General features: G+C 36.9%; 1 protein-coding gene across 1 annotated transcript in view; it reads right to left on the bottom strand.

The window, feature by feature from the left end:
* Nucleotides 1-6,348: 6,348 nt before the first annotated feature.
* LOC140237668 (uncharacterized) overlaps nucleotides 6,349-22,415 on the bottom strand; it is a 95,650-nt gene continuing 79,583 nt past the window's right edge. The window contains exon 5 of the mRNA XM_072317593.1: nucleotides 6,349-6,595. Coding sequence (XP_072173694.1) covers nucleotides 6,410-6,595 — 186 coding nt within the window. The 3' untranslated portion in view covers nucleotides 6,349-6,409. The remainder of the gene's footprint in view (nucleotides 6,596-22,415) is intronic.

Raw genomic sequence — 22,415 nt, 5'->3', positions numbered from 1 at the left:
CATAACATACATAATGCTCCTTGTATATTAACACTATCGAACATATACAACGCTTAAAAGCTCATTCGCCTACCAGTCGTTCTACTGGAATTGAATGAGTGATACAGGCTATAAGGAAGGAAGGACCGGAGTGTATAGAAGAAAGCGGGAATTTGTAGAAGAAAAAAAAAATGCAGCAACTTGAACAGACGACATGCGTATCAGGATCTCATACGGACAATGTATGCGTTGAATAAAAGAAGGATGTACGGTATCATAAAAAGGGACGTGGGTGGATTCATATGGATTTGAAAGTGCCTCAACTTGCAAATTGTTCATTCTCCAATGAACACTTAGATGCGGAGATTCAGGTCATTTCAGTCTCTCATGAAACCAATGAAACGGATTGGAACGCCCCGAGTAAAAATTGCAATGACTTTATTGATTCATTCGAACAGCAAATTCTACTTTTCTTCTTACAGAACCAAATCATACATGAAGGACATGAGTAATTCAAGCTACCGGCAATGCCAGACAAACGTGGTTGTATCACTTGTTATCTGAACTACAAGCATTATTTTCATATCATCAGTACAAACTGTCGAAAGTGTTGTTTTTAATAATAATTCAACAGATAACCGAAAAAAAGCCTCTTTATGCGCATCCCTCATACATGACTAAAAGCTATCAGAAAACGGTTTTCTCATGTGAAAGAGCACATTTTGTAAGCTTTTTTTTCTTCCTATAGTTTAATTTAAAACTGATTATGTACATCTGTCTTTAAGTAGAGATAAGCTAGGTATGTCGTTTACTCGGTTTCCGAGAAAGGCTTGTATTTGGTTCGCTTTCGATGTGCGGAATCATTTTGTACAATGTATTTACATGACTAGAATAATTAATGACTTCCATTTGCAACAAAAAAACAACATCTCAGTACCGCTGGCACTGAAAAATGAACTTTGGTGAAGAAATTAGTTTAATTTGTCGTTCACAAAAAGACAATCGGGAAAGAAGCAGACCATGACACCGTCAAATGTGAAATGATTATATAATTTACCGATAATGAGAATAATAACATTAATGATAATGGTGATCATAATTATTGTTATTACAATCATCATAATATCAATGACACTACTCTCATATTGGAGACACTTTGTACATCTTTCACATAAGACCTGTTTGCTAGACGTGATTCTAATAAAAAGGTATCTAAACGTGTCTGCTGAATATGTAACATATGAATTGCTAATCCCTCTTGCCAGGACATCATGTAACAACTCCCCCCCCCCCCCCCCGAATAGACATGGTATTGTTCGTTCATTTATAGGCACTCCATTCTTTAAGAGTTCTAGTCTGTGCAAACTTGAGCACGCCTCACAATTCCATTTTCTGCCACCAACTCGACCACGAATTACTGAAAACCAAGCAAGCACATATTAACTAGTATTTATAAATAGCACGGAACGATCAGCAATGATTAGGCATTTGTTACTTGTAGGTGCACACGTTATCTGAGAGCCGTCTTCACAGAGTTTGATATGCCTTCTATAGAACTATCGCCAACCAATAATACGAATCTGACACACATCAGCCCTAACAATGATAATAATATATAAACTATCAAAGAATAAACTGCACATATCAGATGATACAGATATCAGCAATATTGACCGTTCCATTGTCATTTGACTCGCTATGTGAACTCTAAGTTTGAGATACATGTACACAAGTCTCTGCAATTAGACAGCTTTTAAACAACATCCGCTACCAAATCGTGTATTCGACAGTGTAGGCCGACACTCATGTCTTGTTCACAATCCCGTCATGAGGTACTACTACAAGTTTCGGATGCTTCTGTATAATTAGTGTCAAACCAAAAGTTTTCACATTCAATAGTTATTCTTGATTTTTTTACAATTCTACGTTTCAAACATGATGATAATGCTGTCAATGAACTTCTGGATTTTATGAACAACATTTTGATTAGAGATCCAAAGAGGATTGCAGTTTTATCATGATTATTTGACTTTGGCGTGGATAAATATTACCAACTGATACGAATGTGGTATAGTAAACGCAGTCACTCTTTATCAAGATGTATGCAGTTTTCTTTTTTGATAGTCGAATCTGAATGATAGTGGGATTATATCACTCAAGTGCGTAGTTATCCGTGGATGTATTCAACCAGTTTGCATAATGTATATCAGAGTTAGATTTATGTTACTCGGGTATGACTAGGTGCTATAGTATCCGCAAATTCAACACAGTATATTCCGAGGGATCCCCCCTCCCCCCGAATATGACGTATAGGTGTATTATCAACTATTCGAGCAGCTTGCCTTCTCGATCGATATCTTGCCTAGACAATTTGATGATTTTTATTTTCGGGGTTGAGAATATTCAAATTTCCCAAACTTACAATAGGCAAAAAAGGAACTCTTTATTTTTTGTTTTCAAAAATGTTCTTTTCCATTTCCATGGATTAATTTTTGTGCATTTTGTAGCATTATTTGTCTTTTGTTAACATATGTGTGAGACTGACACAACTGGCAACATATCTAATGGTTTCTATGGGGAAAGTAACCAAACATAGTTCTTATATATTCTTGTGTTCGATTTCAGCTACACCTTGCAACCAATATAAACCACTCACTCAAAACGGTTTCATACTTATTGGGTCTTAAGAATAAAGAAAGCTGACATATTCATGTAAAAATACAAACATGCATATCCAGGACAACTCTTTTTTCTTTGTAACTTACACGTTGTAGTTTAAAAAAATGTAACGCCTGTTCATCGCTAATATCAGACAGAAATGTGTGGCTTATAAGACATGTCAAATTTCCCATGAAATAGCCTCTAAGATAACTCACGAAATGAGATAATTCTCGGTGTCATGATAATTACCCAGCGGTGGAATGTGTGACATTTTTGTCCAAAAATGCCAAATGTGTATTCCCCCCTGCGTGGTACTTTGCTTTATAGCTAAATACAGATTGGTTATAAGCTTTCTTTTCTTTTCTTTCTTTCTTTTTTTTGGGGGGGGGGGGGAGTTTATACGGCTATATATAAACTATGGATAACACGATTATTTAGAAATAACTCTTGAAAGCTTTTTGATAATCTACCAAAGAAGGGCAATTTGTTTTATTCGGTCATATCGCTCTCCTCTTCTGACAAGTGCTTGAGGGTATATACGGGATGCATTGGAAATTTTCTTGGGTACCCGATCTCGTATGTGTGTGTGCGCTCGAATGTGCGTCTTTTATGTGCATGTGTGTATATATTATGACGACCACGTAGGGGCCTACAAGTTCATTCATATGTAAAGAGATGATGATATTAGCTGAAGTAAACCCATTAGTGTTAGTCTGTAGTGCAGAAACTTTCTTTAGCACGACCATGGCCAGTAGGAAAACACTGCCCAAGGCTACATCATGAAGAAAAGATAATCATCGTAATTGGGACTGCTATGAGAGGACAAGTAAAAACAAAGAACAAAAGCAAAGCACAATAACGCTATCTGGGAAAGTTAATCTTGAAATCATTCTCATCAACGTCAATCATATATAGAAAGGGATGAGAATTTACCGCATGTTGTCTAGCCATTAAGAGCAATTAAATAACAGCGAGCTGGTGCAGTGGGGCACGGTTTGATATAGTGTTAACAGTTTGAAAATTTCAGTTCGTATGGTCCCACATGCTGCCAGAGTCGTTAATATTGTGTAAGTGTTAAGCTATAAAAACACCAGGGTTGAAAATATTTATACGCCAAATGCTTCAAAACCTGAAAACTTATGAGTTACTGGATTCACCATACTCCATAGGTCCTAGGCGGTAGCGTTAGGATAAAGCATTCAGTATATGATTCATTAGATCTGGTGACAATGTCCATGTATCTCAGGATAGTTACAATGTCATTAACTTTTTTTCGTTCTTTTTTCCTTTTTTTTTCAGAAGAGTACTTTCCTGGATTTGAGCCTCAGCCGGTAGCTGAAGTCAGCAAGTTCGACAATTTCTGACAGTGAGCCACAAAAAAAAAAAAAAAATGTTATAAAGAGCATCATGAAAGCATGCAGAAAACCTTAGTCCTCATGATCAGTTTTTGAAGGGTACAGTTGCTATTGAAAGTCAAGTGACCCAGACATTATACCATATTTTTTTTTCAAAAACCAATATTATACAGAAAGACGCGTACATACATGTAAGGATGACGCTTACCTGCTTATCATGTAATCACACTCGTAGTAAGATAGTGGAAATTATTTTATTTTGCTTCACGTGGTTATCGTGATTGTCACAGTCTTAAACAATCAACAGCATAGTCAGCATAGTGTAACAAAGCCGCAGAACACAAAACATTTCGCAGCCTCATACGCATTAAAGAACAGCATGCTCTTTTATCACCGCCCACTTTACAGAGCTATTTATTTAAAATTGCTGTTGCAGGTATAACTTCCCGGTAAATTGACAAAATTCAACTCCCTGAAAGAGCAAAGGGATATGGTAAATATTGGTTCACTTAACGCTTGACAAAACTATGGCAAACTGTAGTTGCACAGGTCCTGTTAGTTCTGTACACATTCTAAAATCTACTCATTGAGTATGTTTGAATTATGACTTCCGTAACGGTAATGACGCCTTCTGATCCCAGGAGCTTTGTCGAAATGTCAACGGCCAATCATATAACACTGGCAAATCATTCGAAAGAAATAATGGAGTGGATATAAACCTGATTAAGTTTCATTCTAGCGCCTATTATCAGTCATTCGTAATTATGAGGGATCTCTTTTTTTTTCATGAGGCCTGGGAAAATATAATCAGCCTCTCAAAAACATTCATCATTCAATTTCCGTCTGATTTGACTTTAGAACTACCATATTTGTCAAATTACCTAATAAATCATGAATCTTGGTAAAATCATAACGTTAAAAATTTTGATGTTGTTATTCAATGCTTGTCACTACTTTAAGTATTAAGACATCGTGTTATCATTTAAAGAGAAGTGTGCCAATGAGAAAATGATTTTGTAAATCTTATAGGGAACCGACAAGAATGTAAATTTGTGCGATATTTACAAATGGTGTCTTGTGGCATTTAATCTCGAAAAAAAAAATTATTATCTTTCGATTGCTACTAATAAGACGTGACAAGAAGAATATCCTTATGTACATACTATTATGTCTTTACGATTTCTTACCTCTAAATCAACTCTGTTGGGAATGTGTAGTTCTTAAGACAAGTTAGGGATTCTTTTTTTTTATAAACACTTTTTTGGTGCAAACAGCGTCATAAGATGGTAATTATCATTCATGTATGGTAGCTATAGGCCATAATACGTCATTCGAAAAAATCGAAAGTACAAAGTATTGTTGCACATGGCCTACTTCTCTATAGGGCATATCTGCTCTAAGACACGAACGCACAAACAACAACAACAACGACGACAACAACAACAACAACAACAACAACAACAACAACAACAACAAAAACCCAACAAAACCAGGGAATGATCTGAAGGCATGGTCACACATATCTTAAGTTGGTTGACATAAGGATTGCACGTGCATTGGTGATTGTCTTAATATAATATTGACTAGCGCTTTTAATTTGTATAATAATATCTTAATTTTCAGATTGCACAATGATGATCATTGATCACGAAAGTCAATGAATCAAAGGAAACTCTAGGAACACTCCACTTACGATTTTTGATGAGAAACATAATTCAAGTGTGATGACCTAATTCTAATTTGTGTAATTGTCGAGCTGTTCAGAAAGCAAGCAAGGTACTCTTGCTAAATTCAGTACTGCAGTTAACATTGCCTTTCAAGGGCCAGATGTTACTGGTTTGAACGTTGATCTCCTTTTCACGTAGTAAAGTGATTAAGACACAATGGAAAGCGTGTGATATACAAGTAGAAAGGATGGAATAATCCTTTACCTGTCTGATCTATTCGTGCCTCCTATGCAGAAAGAATAATTTGTTTCAACTCTAAATGTGTTTCGTACAAGAAACAAAATAACTATGTCCAACAATAACTAAAAACAAACAAGAAAAATATATATATCGACTAAGTCAAAAAAATGAAATCAATCTGTTCGGAAATGCAATTTTCATTTTGAACGCAAAAAACAAATTCCATCACACATAGCAAGGTTTCTTCGAATCGAATAGTTGATGTTGCAAAAATAGTTCAAAATTTGTCATCTAGCCTTAGTATGTCACATCAGTAATATACATCCATTCACGACGTAATGAAAATAATTCTCCCTAACGAACACATCGTAAACTGCAGTGAGACGCACCCCCACTAGTTTGATATAATTCCGTCAGAAAGTTCGATATTACACCTGGCACCCCGTTTTTTCTTAAATGCGATAATACCCAAGTATTTTTTTTTGCAATAATTTCAGTCGACTGAGATCAGAGACGGGCGAACAAGCGCTGAAATGAATCTTGTGGGACTACAGATTGCGAATCCAGCATGGAGTCTGCCGTGTTTTCCTCCCGTATCCACTCCGGGATGTCATCCTCTACATTTCGAGCCGCTTCGCGGAGTCGGTCCAGGAGCGAATTAAATTTGGCTTCCTTTGTGTTCCGCCACTGTTTCTGCATGAAAGGAGGAGAGGAAAACAAAAACAAGGAAAGAAAGAGTTCATGAGATTATATAGTCTAATCATATATTATCATTTATATCAATGATATTGTTAATTCTTGCCCTGATTTTGATTTCATTTTGTATGCTGATGACACCACTATTCTTGCTTCACATAGTAATATAGATATTTATATGATATTGTAAATAAAAATGTGTTTAAAATTGTGAAATGGTTTCAGTGCAATAAACTGTCATTAAATGTAGATAAAATTAATTATATGTTATTTCATAAGAAGAAGGGAAATGTGCAATTCACAAATGACATAAAAATAATATGGAAAGCCAATAACTCGATGTAAATCAGTTCAGTTTTTAGGTATTATTCTGGATGAAAATATTGACTGGCGTGAACACATAGAAAATGTATGCAGAAAAGTTGCGCAGTTTGTAGGTGTTTTAAATCGTTTGAAGTTTGAATTGCCATCTTTTGTTTTATTTTCTCTTTACAATTCGTTTATATTGCCTCATTTGTTGTATTGTAATGTCGTATGGGGAAACACTTTTAATTCCAGACTTGATAAGTTATTCAAATTACAAAAGAGAGCAATTCGTAATGTTACAAAATCTTCATATTTAGCTCACACTTCTCAGTTATTTAAACGATTGAATACACTTAAGCTGCACGATATAAATAAACTTCAAATAATTTCTTTCATGCAACGCTTCCACACAGATACACTCTCTCCTTACATCATGAATATGTTCACATTAAATTGAAATACACACTCATAACACACGGAGCTGCAATAAAATTCATCAATGGAAATGTCCCCGTACGAAATTAAAACAAACTCTTCGTCATACAGGACCAGTTTTTTGGAATGCAATCATTAACCCAGATAATTATAATAAGCAACATAATAATTCATTTAAGAAGCAGTATAAAAGACATCTTTTATCTTTTTATTAAGATTGCATTGATGTATCTAATAATTCTTTCTATGTTCATATCGTTTTTTGTTTTTGTTTTGCTTTTTTGTGTCTGATGTTCTTTTGTGTATCTTCTGTATAAAACTGATTTATGATTTTTGAAAACAACTTTGATTCCAATTCTACACGATTTGTAACAACGGTGTATGCGCGCCTACAGGCCTTATTGGCTTTTTATGTGTACACCATTTTCCATTTTACTTGTTGCCTTTTGTATTCTGGAACAATTCATGACTGTAATTCTGATGTTGTTATTGTGGTTTCTTTTACATGTCATTGTTGTTTATGTTCATCTGTAACACCTAATGCTTCATGTTGTTTTTATTGTGATTGAAATGGAAATAAACGAATTGAATTGAATTGAATCAGTAATTATGTGAATGCAACTGAATGCTTTAAAACGTAATACTCCTCTGCTTTTGATACTGTAGATCATTGCATCATATCACATCACCTTCGATAGGCTGTGGAATTGTTGCCACTACGTTTACTTGGTTTCAGTCTCATTTTAGCTATCAGAAGGCCCTCAAAGGTGTATTAATCAACGATACTGCATCTGTACCTTATATTCTACCAAAATAGGTTCCTCAGGTTCAGGTATGGGACCATCGTGCTTCCTAATGCTACGTTTACACCATATTCCCGGCTGCCAAGGCGACCTCGTTCGTCCGAAATGTAGTGCGCCGTGGGTATTCACATACGTGGGATAGGCTTCTTTAGACTAGTTTCCCCTCCGTATTCTAGACTTGTTCGTTCCAATCCTCGCTCTAGTGAATATGTAGTTACCAGCCGGTCAGACTATAGACGACACAGTATTTCCTGTGGCGTCACACTGCAAACCGGCTCCAAGTTTTGTTGCTGCTCGTAATGTGCTGTCATGTTTTGGTTTGTTTTGATTGTTTGTTGTTGTTGTTGTTGTTTGCGCTTACCCCGTTTTATTTTACGTCCTTTTATTCTAGGTCTCTCATCAGCACCGTGACTGCCGCGGCAATTTTTTTTTCTGGCAGTTTAAAAATCTGATACATCCGCGGCAATCACGGCCTTCTACGTTTGCCTATCCCATCTCCCTCACCCCTCGAGCCTCGAGCTGTTATTAAATCTGTGATTTAGATCAAGCGTTTGAAAGTATGAAACAGACTTAAGATCAGTATTGATATTACGCTCGATTCGCTGAGTTACGCTCAATTAATCACACGTACTGAACACATAACTCCTATATCCATTTAGTATCAACTGGTTGCCGACTGGACAATAATAGTATTCTCTAACATGATATATCTGTATTTTCGTTTAACAAAATGCCTAGTAGGCTACTAGAAACTTACATTTCTGCAGGAAACTTGCTTGAAAACTTGCGTCAGAAAAACGCAAAACTGTTCTGAAAATGACAACTTTGATTGGTCTTAATGTTTAATATCTGGGGTCGCCTTTATTTCATGTTTATGATATAATTGCAAGTTCAAAGCAATTGGGCGCGACGTTCTAATCATGATAAGAAGCTATGAGCTGCACAAGCATAATTTTGCATACCACATTCTTATATTCCGGTACAGGCTTGCATGTTGCAATAATATTGGTGCCAGAGGCTTAACTTTGTTGTGTTGTCGGCCCAATGTTTTTGATGGGTTTAACCTATTTTGAGGATGCCCGATAATGCAACTTTTGTATCCTTCAGGGTTTAGAGCTATTCAAGGTGGCCGCTAAAACCGGACATTTCTATATATTTTCTGATGAATAGGGGGAAATTCTGCTTTAAAGTGATTTTTGGATTGAAGCAAGTGTGAAACCAATAATTCATATCTCTACTCACATTTCGGTAGGGCAAATTTGTCAAATCAGTCAAAGTTGTATCCAAAATAACCAATCTACACATTAGACATCCTAATATGCCTCACAGGATGTTTTCATGCGTACTGAAAAGGTTGTTATTAACATCTTCTCTAAGAGATGAAAGTATTACACTTGGGAACACGTACTTTGACTAATAAATTCATCATGCCAAAAAGACATGAAAATCCCTTTCAAAATGGTCGCCAAGATGTTTTTGAAGATAACGAAGTCACCTTCGGCTATAAAGTAAACGTGTTAAATGTTTGGAGCAGATTCCCCTTTCAAGTGCGACTGTATAATGAGTGATGAGTTGTTGTTGTTGTTGTTGTTGCTTTTTTGGGGTTGTTATTGGTGTTTCAAATTTCTGCTACACTGTAATGATGTATAGCATTACCAAGTTCTAGTGAAAAGACAGTAATCACTGTACACAATAATGGTTGCATTGAGCTCGCGAGGCACGCCAAACAAACTCTTTGCATTGAAAAACATAAATATTTATCCCTCTAGATGACCCAAAGTCTCTTTCTTTATATAAACAAATACGAACAAAAAAAAAAACAACAACAACAAGACTGAGTCTCTGTTTCCCAATGTAAGTATTGGATAAGTGACTGTCACGTTGATTCCGACTATTCAAATAACGCAGAGCGTTGACTTTTATGGTGTTCCAAGAAGTATGTATACCATAAAGCTAAGAGCGTATATCGTGCAGTTTACGTATTTTCTATATACGACCCGTTTTTTTTTGTGTGTGTTTTTTTTTTTTTTTTTTTTTGGGGGGGGAGAATTAGGGGGTGGAGTGGAGTGGTTAGGAGGGGAGGGGGAGGGGAGGGAGGGAGAGGGGCAGAGGGAGGGAAGGGAATGGGAGGAGCGGGATTATTTAAAGCGAACAACTGCAATGGACAATGCGCCTTCAAACAACAACAACGACAAACACCAGCCCATGCCTGTTGGTCCATCGGCAGGCAACAAACGGCCACATTTCACTCAAGCAGTCGAAACTCTCTTTATCAAATAAAAAGATATATAATATCTCGGGTTGCTGCCCTTGGTTTTCCTGATGCATACCTTCATGTTTGATGCATGAAGTCTACTTCGAGCGTGTCATCATCGAGGAAGTATATAGCGCATTGGAATTACAAAGCGTTTCCATTCCATGATTACATTCGCCTTGAAAGACTAGACGGGCTAAGAGTCGGCGGCAATTCATTTCATTGCTTTAATGAAAACGCTGAAATCGAGTTCCATCAAGTCACTGTAATGCCTTATTTGTCCTTTGTTTTACGTTGCATTCTCAGAAGCCATAACATTCAACTTTGTCTGTGCTTGACATACCTGCTCTTTCTAGGTCTAGAAAGAAATGATCCTCATTGAATATGTTACATTGTTGGAAACACAGCCCGTATTGGAGTACAACTTGGGTCCTATAAACGGGTTAACGTTAAAAACAGTAACTTGTTTTTTTTTTTCGGCCTAAAGTTTTCTCTTAAAGGCAAGGATTATATTTTCCCCCTTTTAAAGACAAGGATTAACAATGTTTCCTATAATAAAACAGAAAGGAACTGAGGTGAATAATTGTCACATATGCTTACAGTACAACTTTTTGTGAAATGAAACCATGAAAAAGACTGAGTCAGAGTGCTCTGAAAGAATTTCGAAAAGAGACATGTGTGTCCGGTATTAGCGTAAGCAATTTCCCCTATGTACAGCTGTGAAAAAAAAAACAACCTTTAGAGACAATTTGCTGGCATGATGATAAATGTTTTCGTTCATTATATTGATAGTGACACCGCGAGTTTCCAAACTTCTGTACATTATGCTTGAGTGTTCTTGCTGAGCAATCTGAGGATTGATTTTGAACAATAATAATATTTTGCTTGTTTCTTCATTAAATGAAATGAAATCTTACCTAATGATGAAATGTATAAAACAAAAGTTACCTCCGTCCAGAAATTTGTGCAAAAAAATTAAAACAAGTCAGAGGCGTATGTTGAAAAAATGTTTGAAACTGTGATAGATAACCTTCTTGAAAGTCGATTTCATCACTTTTCCGACTATTTCCGACAAATAAAACAAGTACAAAAAAGTATAGTTCTTGTTTAATTAGCGCCAGGACATGGCCAGTCGAGTAAATTGTCATTTTTCTTTTATCTATCTTTTCGCAATTCCTATTCGCGAATAACAGGGTCTTTGCCATTATGTACTTGGTATCATATCGCTCAACTTTTACAAGTAGGGGTGGCAAAAGTAATTGTCATCATAAAGACATATAATATCCCAGCCAATCTAAGAGAGTCGCTGATCATCATACAATGAGACATGGGTTAATGATCGTCCTATCAGTAGGGCATGCCGATTCACTTTATTTGGCGACATCAAATATGGGTTCAAAGGGAATAAGACCGTTGAGACTACATTAGAACAGAGGCCCAGAGACGATGTAAGAACGCAAATGGATTTGCTTGGACACACTTTACTTTGAAAATCGATATGCCTCAGAAAAGGCTATTGCTGCTTGATCGCAATCCTTAGCCCATAATAAAGGCATTCGACAAGCTTAATGTATTGTAAAACAAGAAATATTCGCGTTATGAAAATGTAATGTTCGCGCATTGGAACAGACGATCTTTTTCTCTGCATGAAATTTTTCGCGAATTGCCACTTCCATTCAAAATCTTGTGTAAAGACAAGAACTTTTGCGTGCAATATAATTTCGTGGATCTTGGCTCCTCGAGAAATTTGCGAAAATTCAATGCAAGCGAAATTTTATGCCTTTACAGTACACCATTAGGCTACCAGGAAAATAGGTTTGCTTTGAGCCCTCTCAGAATTATACAAGCAAATTCAAAGTCAAAGTCATGTCTACAGGATTCTTTCCTGATTTTTCTTAGATCAGCTGTAATGAATACTGCTTTGAATACAAGGGGCCCGAGCATGCATTAAATGAAAACCACATTTCCAAGCCCCACTTTTAAGTTATAAAACTGTTTTCTGGTTAACTCCCCTGCCGACAAAGAAACCATGCACTTTGAAATGAATTTTGTCCTCAACAGCTTGTAGTGCACAAAAAGTCACATAATGGAATACTAAGCGCGCAGAGACACATACAATGCACACATTCAGGAAAAAGCAACCACAGGCCAGGAAACAAAACACGTCCACCATTTATCAGCATGTTCGCGAATGATAAAGACTGGCATTTAATTAGGTCAACTAAGAAGCTGCGTCCTGCGTCTATTCATTGCACTAATAACGAAATATTTGGATCGACGGATACACAGCTTATTTCACATAGGCTCATATGGAAAAGAATAGACCAGTATGCATGGGCTCTTTATATACAATACGTATCCGTAAAACGTCACCTCCTTCTCATATAGGGATTGTGCCCAATATAATTATGGCCACCAATCTGAAATGACGATGATAATGTACGAGTTCATTGTTAAGAATGTTGCTTTATAAAATTACGAGTGACTCACCACAATGTGTATGTAGAGATTAAACACGTAAAGGTACCAGTTCTTGCGAAAAGTAGATATTTTAAAGGGAAAGTTGCAAGTGAGATACATCATTTCAGAATTGCCAAAGATGTTATGAAGAGTTCGAACGCAAAAGCAGATAAAAGCCATTTTCAGAGATATGTGTGTTTTGTTTTTTTACAGTAAGATCATCATAAAAAAAGAAATATAATTCTGTGTATATTTTCAGTGATTCTGTACTCTACATAACAAGATAATTTGTGATGATATTTTTACCACATATTTTAAATATTTTCTCTGTTTTTCAGCAGCTTTGATCTCATATCTCAAGCTAACAGTGCATATATCAGTTTTGCATTTAAACTTTTCATATTGCACACACACACACACACACACACACACACACACAAACAAACACGCATATTAGAAAAGAAGAGAGAAGCACAGTTGAATTGTGCGAGAGTAATCACTAAAAAGAGTTGTGAGTGTTGCCCTCATACGCTTGAAGTGTACAAGTTATTCACGGGCACGTGGGCAACTCTTTTCTTTTCCTCCAATTCGGTGTTCATGGCGTTAGGCAGATGGAAAACAATACAGCCGCCGGCAATTCACGTTTCCAACCTTTTCATTCCCCGCGAACAGAAATCCACATCCGTGGCTTTGCCAATGGGGAAGGCAGTGTCGGCATTTACCTTAACAATAACGCACTACATCTGTTTTCTTTTTCTTTCATTAAAAAAGCTTCGAACAAGACTTGCAAATAATTGATCCGAGACAACAGAAATATGGTATAGGTAGCTGCCTTTCACAGCGTCTGTCTTGAAAGTCGTAAAGGAAGAAAATGGTATTTTGGCGCGCTGCAAAGGGCGCGGAAAGTGCACGACGAGCTAAAATCGCTCAAATTTCCTGCAGCTCGAGTCCCCACACTGAAGTCATTCGCTGTCAAATTCTGTGCACGAAATCCTTTCTCTTAATTTTCCCTCCTCTGCCTTCTCTCGTGGCCCGAGGGGTATTGTTTGGAAAATGGCCGGTTTTTATGTCCGCTGGTCACACACACACACACACACACACACACACACACACACACACACACACACACACAAATGCAAAGGGGTCTTTGACGCAAAGAGAAGACTTCTATATTGGAGGAATAAATGGTGCTATTCATATCTTATCATCTTATCGGAGGGAGGGATACCCTAATTAATTTGATACTCTATGTTTGTGATACTGATTGACAGTCACCTGATGTCCTATTACTCTCGGCGAGACGGGAGTTGTGCCTTTAGAAAGTTCCTGTCTGCTGGAATTCGGCAAAGAGAGCCACCCCCTTCTTCTTTAGGCTGTCCATCTCACGGCGACTGACTAGTATGGTCACTGTGATGGATCTTAGCTACGCAGGTGCAGTCGAAGGCAATTACGCAATATCAAACTTGATTTCGGCGTCCCGTTCGGATGCGTCATTGCAATCAGCTTTGAACACTTTCGAATGAGCAGTGAGTATTGGCGAACATTTCCGCTTCATAAAAACAAGCATTGCTTTTGACACCTAAAATTACGCTATTTCATTTCCCGTATTGGATTATGTCAGTAACGATGCACCGATGAGTGGAACACGCTTTACGTTTGTAGTCTCCCCCACCCACCAATTTAGCATAGTTCATCATAGAACCCTAGTTTCCACAGCAGGTTTTTTTCGGCTATGAATACACCGACTTATCTTTTCCAGCAACTTTGTGAATGATGTGTGACACATTGTGGGAGCCGAATGTTTCTACAGATAAGTGGCGCCATATAAATGTTGTTTCATCACACACACACACACACACACACACACACATATATATATATATATATATATATATATATATATATATAGAAAAAAAAATCAGCAGTGATCAGAATTCCTCGTCTAGAAACGTGAGAGATAAATAAGTATGTCTAAGTATGGATAAGAAGTATGTATTAAAACCGCTTTGAAAACTCTTATTTGATAACATTTCGACTTTACACTGATACAAGTTAATATTAACATCTTTCAAGATGTTTTTCACAACAGCCCAACTGAAAATATATATATCATACATAGAGCACTCGAAATTCTGGTTGTGAGCTTGCGACATTAATCCGCAGTGAAACTTGAATCAGGTATCAAGTTTTTTTTTTTTCGCTGAATTAATCATACATTTTGCGAATACAACTTGAAGTAAACGTCAAAAAGGCTGGCCACAAGACCATCTTGTATTATCGATGGCAATGGATATAACAGAAGTGGAATTTTGTTGGCATATTATGTACTTCATGTCTTAGTGGAAGACCACCAACGCAATAGGATGACTAAATTTCTACGTATCAAGAGTGTGATAAAACAATTTTTTTTTTCAGTACACTTATTTCAACTCACACATTATTCATGCAAGTATTGACGACAATTCAGCGGCAGTATTGTATTACGGGATCTTAAGATGCCCGTAATGTTCTATCCTTATTATCATGACATTTTACGAGAATGAGCATCACTTTGAATAAACATTGTGGAAGATCGCAGACTCATTCATGCAGCGTCTTGAATCACTTTCTCATGCAAGGTGGGGGTGGGTGGGAACGGCCTAAACGTGTCCCGTCTCACCGCACTTCCATGCCGTACTCCAGTGAAGGCAGTCCTTTAACGGCTGATTCGGAGTCATATACATGCGCCAGCTTTAGATCCTCGAAGTTATGCGAGCGGCGCCATCATGCATTTAAGGGGGTATCTTGTTCCCTCATCACAAACCTCCTTTGGACCTCAAGGCCCGTGGTGGAGGAGCGCATTTCAATAAAGCTACCACTAATTCGAGAGACTTGCCACCACTTCATTCGCGAGTCAATGAAGTTAACATCGGTGACATGAAAGACCGACGAAGGGAAATGCCGGGCAAACATTAGACTTTAGGGGAGACGCGACGCACATGATGGGCTTGTTTGGTTAAGTTTTAAAGTGGGACGTAAAACTTGGACGCAGACATGTTACAGAGCACCTCAGAACTATAAAAAAAAAAAAAAAAAAAACCTGTCTTTAAATTTCATTCAAGTAAATAACGTTTTACATAAAAAGAATCATTTTTACTAACTATACATTATTGCAGATATCAAGCTCAGATAACAGCAATTCCCCTCCCCCTCTCCCTCCCCACCCAAAGGAAATCGCTTCATAGAAATACCATCAAACAAAAGCACAAAATCACAAAGCATCAGATCCTGATACAAGGTGAACAAGTAAAGTGACACTAATTTTTTCTCCAAGTCTTCGGCATTTCACTTTTCACTTAGCATTTTACTCGATTTAGCTATCTTAGTCAAATTACAGTGACGTCATGAATGGTACGCATTGATTAATCGTGAGCATAAACTATCCCTTCTTTCCGCATTTTTTGTGAGCGTACTTTTTTTCTTATTTTCTTAGTTTTTTTTTCAATTCAATTCATTTATTTTTCATTCTTCTTTTTTTCAACAAAACATAACGCATAATATATTTGGAATTACATCATAAACATAAACATTCGACTTTGTAAAAGATAAATGATACAAATAAACAAAAGAATGTATACTGGCAAAAAAGTACAAAGTTATGCTTCAGTTGAGGAAAAAAAAGAACTGAGAGGTCCACTAAAAAGCAAGCTTGCAAGTTTAAAGATGTAGGGATGACATTTTTTCCCAATTCCATCAGAAGATACAGGTCCAGCAAGGAAAATATTTTCTCCTTCTTTCTTCTGCGCTTACAACAAGACAGTGATTGCTTTAGAAGTGGCTTTTAACTCTGTCTGAATTTAAATCACATTGTCACTTATCCGTTGTTGCATCCTCCTCTCGAGCTAGCCTCTTACTCCTTGAGGGAAAGCTCCTTTCATGCGTCTCAAGGTACAATTCATTTCTATTTCTGTAAGTCTGCAAAACGCATCATGAAAATTTTGGGATTGATTACGTTTTCCCCATATTGTGTCTGGAGGCGTCAGGAAAGGTTACACAAGGGTGTTTTCCTTTCGCTGTTCTGTCGACTCTAAGGAACCCACAACACACAAAGACACACAAATACAGGCACACACAGAGACACATATCAACATGACCAATACATAAAAACGAACACACACATGCCCGCAGACTCATTTAAAAGACATACCTATACGTATTTCTTTCGTGAAAATCCTGCTTATTGATCATCATTAGAATACGGTAGATGGGTTAAATAAAGTAACTACCTAAACAGATATTTCATAATCAAGAATTCTATTTATTTGTCATTATCATTTATTATTGATTTCATTTTGTATGTTTTTTTTTTCATTTCCCAAAAATGCGTGTGATTGCTGAGCATGGTTTATATAGCATCGTGTGGCACACACTGACATCAAAGTCCAAGCGCAATCATTTTATGATGTTGCTTTTGTCATATTTCCATATTATCTTGCCCTATACTTTGACATATTTTGTTTGGTGTAAACTCGGCAGCTCGTTGAAACAATTTTACAATAACTAACAATTAAAAAACCCATTTTCATTTTAGGCCTACATAATATACCAAGCCTATAATATTTTTTAAGTTGTTCGGGGCTAAACTATTTTTCAGACTTTTTTTTAAAGCTTAGTAAATTTTCCTTTAAGACGTTGGCATGGTTATAATTCTATGTTACATGATTCAGGGTAGAATGAATTCGATAAATCAAACCCTTTATCATATTCATACGATGCAATCAGCTGTTTAAAAGTCAAAGTTATACTTCAAATTTAATCCAGGGGCTCCTGCATATTTGACCTTCCCCAATACATAACATGATTACAATGTGCAATAGTGCGGGAGATGTTCTTTTTTTTTTACGGAAGTTCGTCAAACCGAAAATGAAATCGGGTTTCTTATTCCATAGTTTCGTTATTTAAAAACTCACAAGTTTAGTATACCTGGATGTTTGTTCATCCCAGAACGAAAGAGGGCTCATAATCAGAACATTATTGTGTGGTGTTATTCCGAGAATTTATTATTCTATTCCAAGGTTCGTTAACCCGAAAATGAAATACGGTTCGTTATTCCGAATGTTTGTTAATCTGAAAACAAAATAAGGTTCGTAATTCCGAAGTTAATCATGGTCATCGAAGGTTGTTTATCATTTTCGGATTAATGAACCATATTTCTTTTCTTTCTTTCTTTTTATTAAGGAACCTTCTGAATAACAATTTTGTTTTGTTTTGTTTCGTTTTTCTTTCATTTTCCAACAACCGAATTGTCGGAATAACGAACCACATTTCGTTCTCGGGTAAATGAATCTTATTTCATTTTGGAATTTTGCAACTATTCTTGTCTATTCTTTGTATTTTCTTCATTTCCAAATTCAAAATCGGAGGAGTTGAAAAGTTACTGCAAGCTGTGAATGCAGCGCCGAGTTTGCAGGCAGTGTTAACAGATCTTCTTTTCCACTGTCTGCACGAAAACATTATGATTGATTGATGGTATGTACACTCTCAAATAATGAGACCTAGAAATGATGATGAAAACACTCTTTCTCCCGTTAGACCTTTTTTTTTTTTTTGTCTAACTCAGTAAATGCCATTATGGTAATGACAACATGCAGTAGAAAAAGCATGAACGGGGGTTGGGTGTCGTGGACGAATCACTTTTCAATCAAAATCTGTGAGAGTAGATGAATTCTGCTTGCCATATTCAGAGCCACTCACTATCAATCACAAGGAAATTGAATTGGAAAAGAAAGACAGAAAACGTGTGGGAAAAAAAAGAAAGATAAAAAAAACAAAGCTTGACAGGTAAGGAAAGGGCGCCCCATTTGGGTCGGAGTCCATGCAGCCTCGTTCAATGTGTTTGAGTGTGTATGTGTGTGTGTGTGTGTGCGTGTGAGAGGGTGGGGGTGGGCGGAGTGGAGATCGATGAATGTTTTCGTTGTTCTTGTTTGAGTGGGTCGGTCGCAAAAGGGGGATGGTCGTTACTTCCTGGTGCGGGCGTCCGCGGATTTCCGCCGATTGATAAAAAGGCCGACAGGAAACGGGTAACTCGAAGGGATGTCAACGAAAAATACAGACGAGTGCCCATCAGACCTGTGAGTTGACCCTTTTCCTATCACATGCAACCCGCTTGCAGGCTATATCAATGACATTTGATGTGATAGGTGTGGAAGGGGTAATGAGGACTTTTATTCTCAGAAGAAAAAAAAAATCAGTGTCACTTTGAATAAGATATTAGACACTTTAATCAAAATCGGACAAATTATTATCAAGACAGTTCGACAAATTTGAATGAAAGTTAGTCACCTGGAAAGTCAGCTAATGTGATGTTCCTTGCGTAGAAGATTCTAGGTGTTTTGTGGACGAATGAAAACTAAACTTTCATTTCTTAAGCCATAAGGATTGTTTGTAATCTCTTAGTGTATGAGTGTAGAAGCATGATAGGTTGTTATGACAGGAGTAAAATATATGCCCATTATATAATCATACTGTCTTTTGAATTGCGATTATATAGGAGTGCCAAGTAATCTAAGCTAAAGTAATGCTACGAAGATTAGTATCATTTGCAAGTGGTGCCAAGTCGAAGCCGTGTTAGACGACTCGAAGACACCGATACGATTTAATCAGTTAGTTTTCTTTCATCTGTCATTAAAAACAAAACAAGAAAGAGATGGATTGTATGTAGTCCTCCTTGAGGTTTGATTTCCTTCAGGAGGCGGGAAAAGTTGAGCTTTGACAGTTCCATAATAACCTGTCAATAGAAGTAAAATGTGTGCAGAGTAAGTGACATGTTAAAGGTCCAGTTTACCTTTGGGAGCAGTGATTTCAAAAATGTTCAAGATATCACATTTGATGCATATGTGTAGGTCTGCTGTATCATAAAACATCCTACCATATGAAATATTTGCAATAAAACCTAAAATATAAGGAGATATCAGGGTTTTTCTCAGTAAACCGTAACTGTATACGGTTTAGTCTGGAAACATTTTTATTATAACTATTGTTCACATTTTGTGTATTTAACAACACTTGACATCGATTATACGGATTCAAATTTTGACAGTGGTTGTTTCTATCCCTAACTCACATTTTAGAACTATTTTAAAGCACTAATGCTTCATCTGCAAATGGTAAATTATGCCTTTAAGCAATTACGGAATAACCCTTGTGTGTTATGTGCCGGCATTATTTCTGAGAAAACAAAATATTTACCTTTTTTCACCTGTCAACGCTGATTTATGATTTATATATGTTATATTTGATAACGGTGAGCCATCCAAGACACCCTTTTTTATCACACCGTAGTAACGGTAGTGTGCAAGGCACATGCTCGACATTTTGCTCTTCATTTTGCCTCTCTTATGATATCAATTGATCTTTCATTTTTTTTTTCCATCTGTACAGACATGCATTGTTATACATTGACAAGTGTGTGCCCTATTGTGCTCTCTTTCACTTCTTTTTTTTTTTTTTTTGATATACGAGAATGATGATCATGCCCCACTAGCACTTTGCAACGATTTCTCATGCAGAAGTCATGTGGTAGAAAAAAGCAGCAGCTTCTGTTTGCCACCTTTTTCAAATTTCATAAATCATCTGCCAAAAATGGACCTGGGAGGCGTATTGTATTGTGTTGGAATGACGCGTGTAACAGGTAAAACTGGATCAACAACAACAATAACTAAAATACGAAACCTTGACCTAAAAATCAAACAGTTTCTTATATTCTCTCGATGTAATAAACTGCCTTAATAAAACATCTCTGTGCCCATATAAGATTTAAATTGGAAATTGGATATCACTGTTTGCATATTCACATTATATCACCGTCACATATATGCGAAATAATATATTGAAATTGTATTTTTTTTCTTTTTATAGTTCATTGCTGGTTAAAAACAAAAATGGCACACGGACTTTTCTACCTCACTTCGAGTTGGGTTGCGGGTAAGTTTTGTCCGACATTCTTCAATGGGAATTCTTTACAAGTGATTTGCAGTAGTTTCTGCTAGTTATCATCATCACAACTGTGTTTTCGAATATGAGATGGTAGGATTTGACCGATATAACGTCGTTAGTGTCAGTCTAAAATGATACTTGGAGGCTGGCTATGTAATACATACGACCAAACAATCTGGTTTGTCTTGACGACTTTATATGCCATAATTTGTAATGTAATTATTGTCGCTGTTTTGGGTTACTGCTCGCGTATTACGCTGAGTTGGGAATCCCTCGAATCAACATACAAGAATGGGACGTCTTTATCAGGTGTACTATCAGTGTGTAGATGGATATGGGAATGTTTAAGCGCGCACGTATCGGCAATCGCATTTTTTTTTTCGCTCTTCGCTGCGATATTCTAATAGGATATCAAGGGAAGCCGCGAAAGGTGATAGCGATGTTGAAGATCAGCGCGTCTTATTTTACAGGAGAGAATTCGTTGTGATGTTGAAGAGCTTCGTGCCACATCCGATCTCGATCTCTCTCTCTTTCTATGGCCCAAGTTCTGACTAACAAGCGAAATACAGATATCGTGTGAACTAGGGAGAATGTCAGCTAGCAAAGGTGATTTGATAAAAGTTCAAATGAGAGCGGTAACCAGACTCTTCATCAACATAATTGAAGTCAAGATCACTCTCTTTAACTGGAACAGAAAAAGGAACAGAGAGAGAATAGTTGCAAGTGGAAACTGAATACGTCGAGACACTGTAACAACATAGAAAATACTACGAATGCGGGAAAACGGGAGGCAGATCTATTGTAATAAAGGCGAATAAAGAGACACATAAAGGAGGATTGAGAAATTGGAACGGGGCAACGCGAGTGAAAAAGATTTAAAAAATGGCTCAAAACACATGTTTTCTGGGTCAGGATTAATGTGAATGTATTTAAGGGAGAGATAAAAAAAGTCAATGAGAAAAGACATCACTGGTCTGCTAGTAGATTGATTTCTAGACTTGTTCGTGTTATGTTTCTATTACGCAATGATCAAGCTTTAATAATGGACTATATTCAAATCAACATTTCGGCCTAAAAATACAAAAATCGCAGCGTCATGCAGCAAGGGTTTTTTTTCTCGACATCTCATTATGAATGATAACCATTGATATTCTCTTGGGAGAAATCGGATACGGTGAAGAGTTTATCATCCGCCTAGTTGATGCACGGCTTGCGCAGGTAATCAGAAAAATCATCGCTGTACGCCACGTGAAATGCCAAGCCACTTTTGATTAGATGAATGAACTTGTAAATGCCTTGACTTGCATACATAGTGACATATCGACACATACGCAGACACGCGAGTCCCTGGGAAAATGTTTCATCAGTCATTAAAGAGAGAACGAGAGTGTTTTATACTTTCTGAATTATCTAAGAAGTTATCAGCAGACAATTAAATGGTAATATGTCTTAGCGAAAAGCGTGAAATGCTTCACTTTTGCATTTTTAGCTGTCTTCCTTAGGGTTGCCAAGAAAAAAAGCACTTAAATTGCATAAGATAGCTTTTTAACTTCGAAAATCTACCTAAGATCTAGACGTAGATGTA

Source organism: Diadema setosum, chromosome 14, assembly GCF_964275005.1.
Source record: "Diadema setosum chromosome 14, eeDiaSeto1, whole genome shotgun sequence".
NCBI classification, from domain to species: Eukaryota; Metazoa; Echinodermata; class Echinoidea; order Diadematoida; family Diadematidae; genus Diadema; species Diadema setosum.
This window is presented reverse-complemented; position numbering and strand designations above follow the sequence as displayed.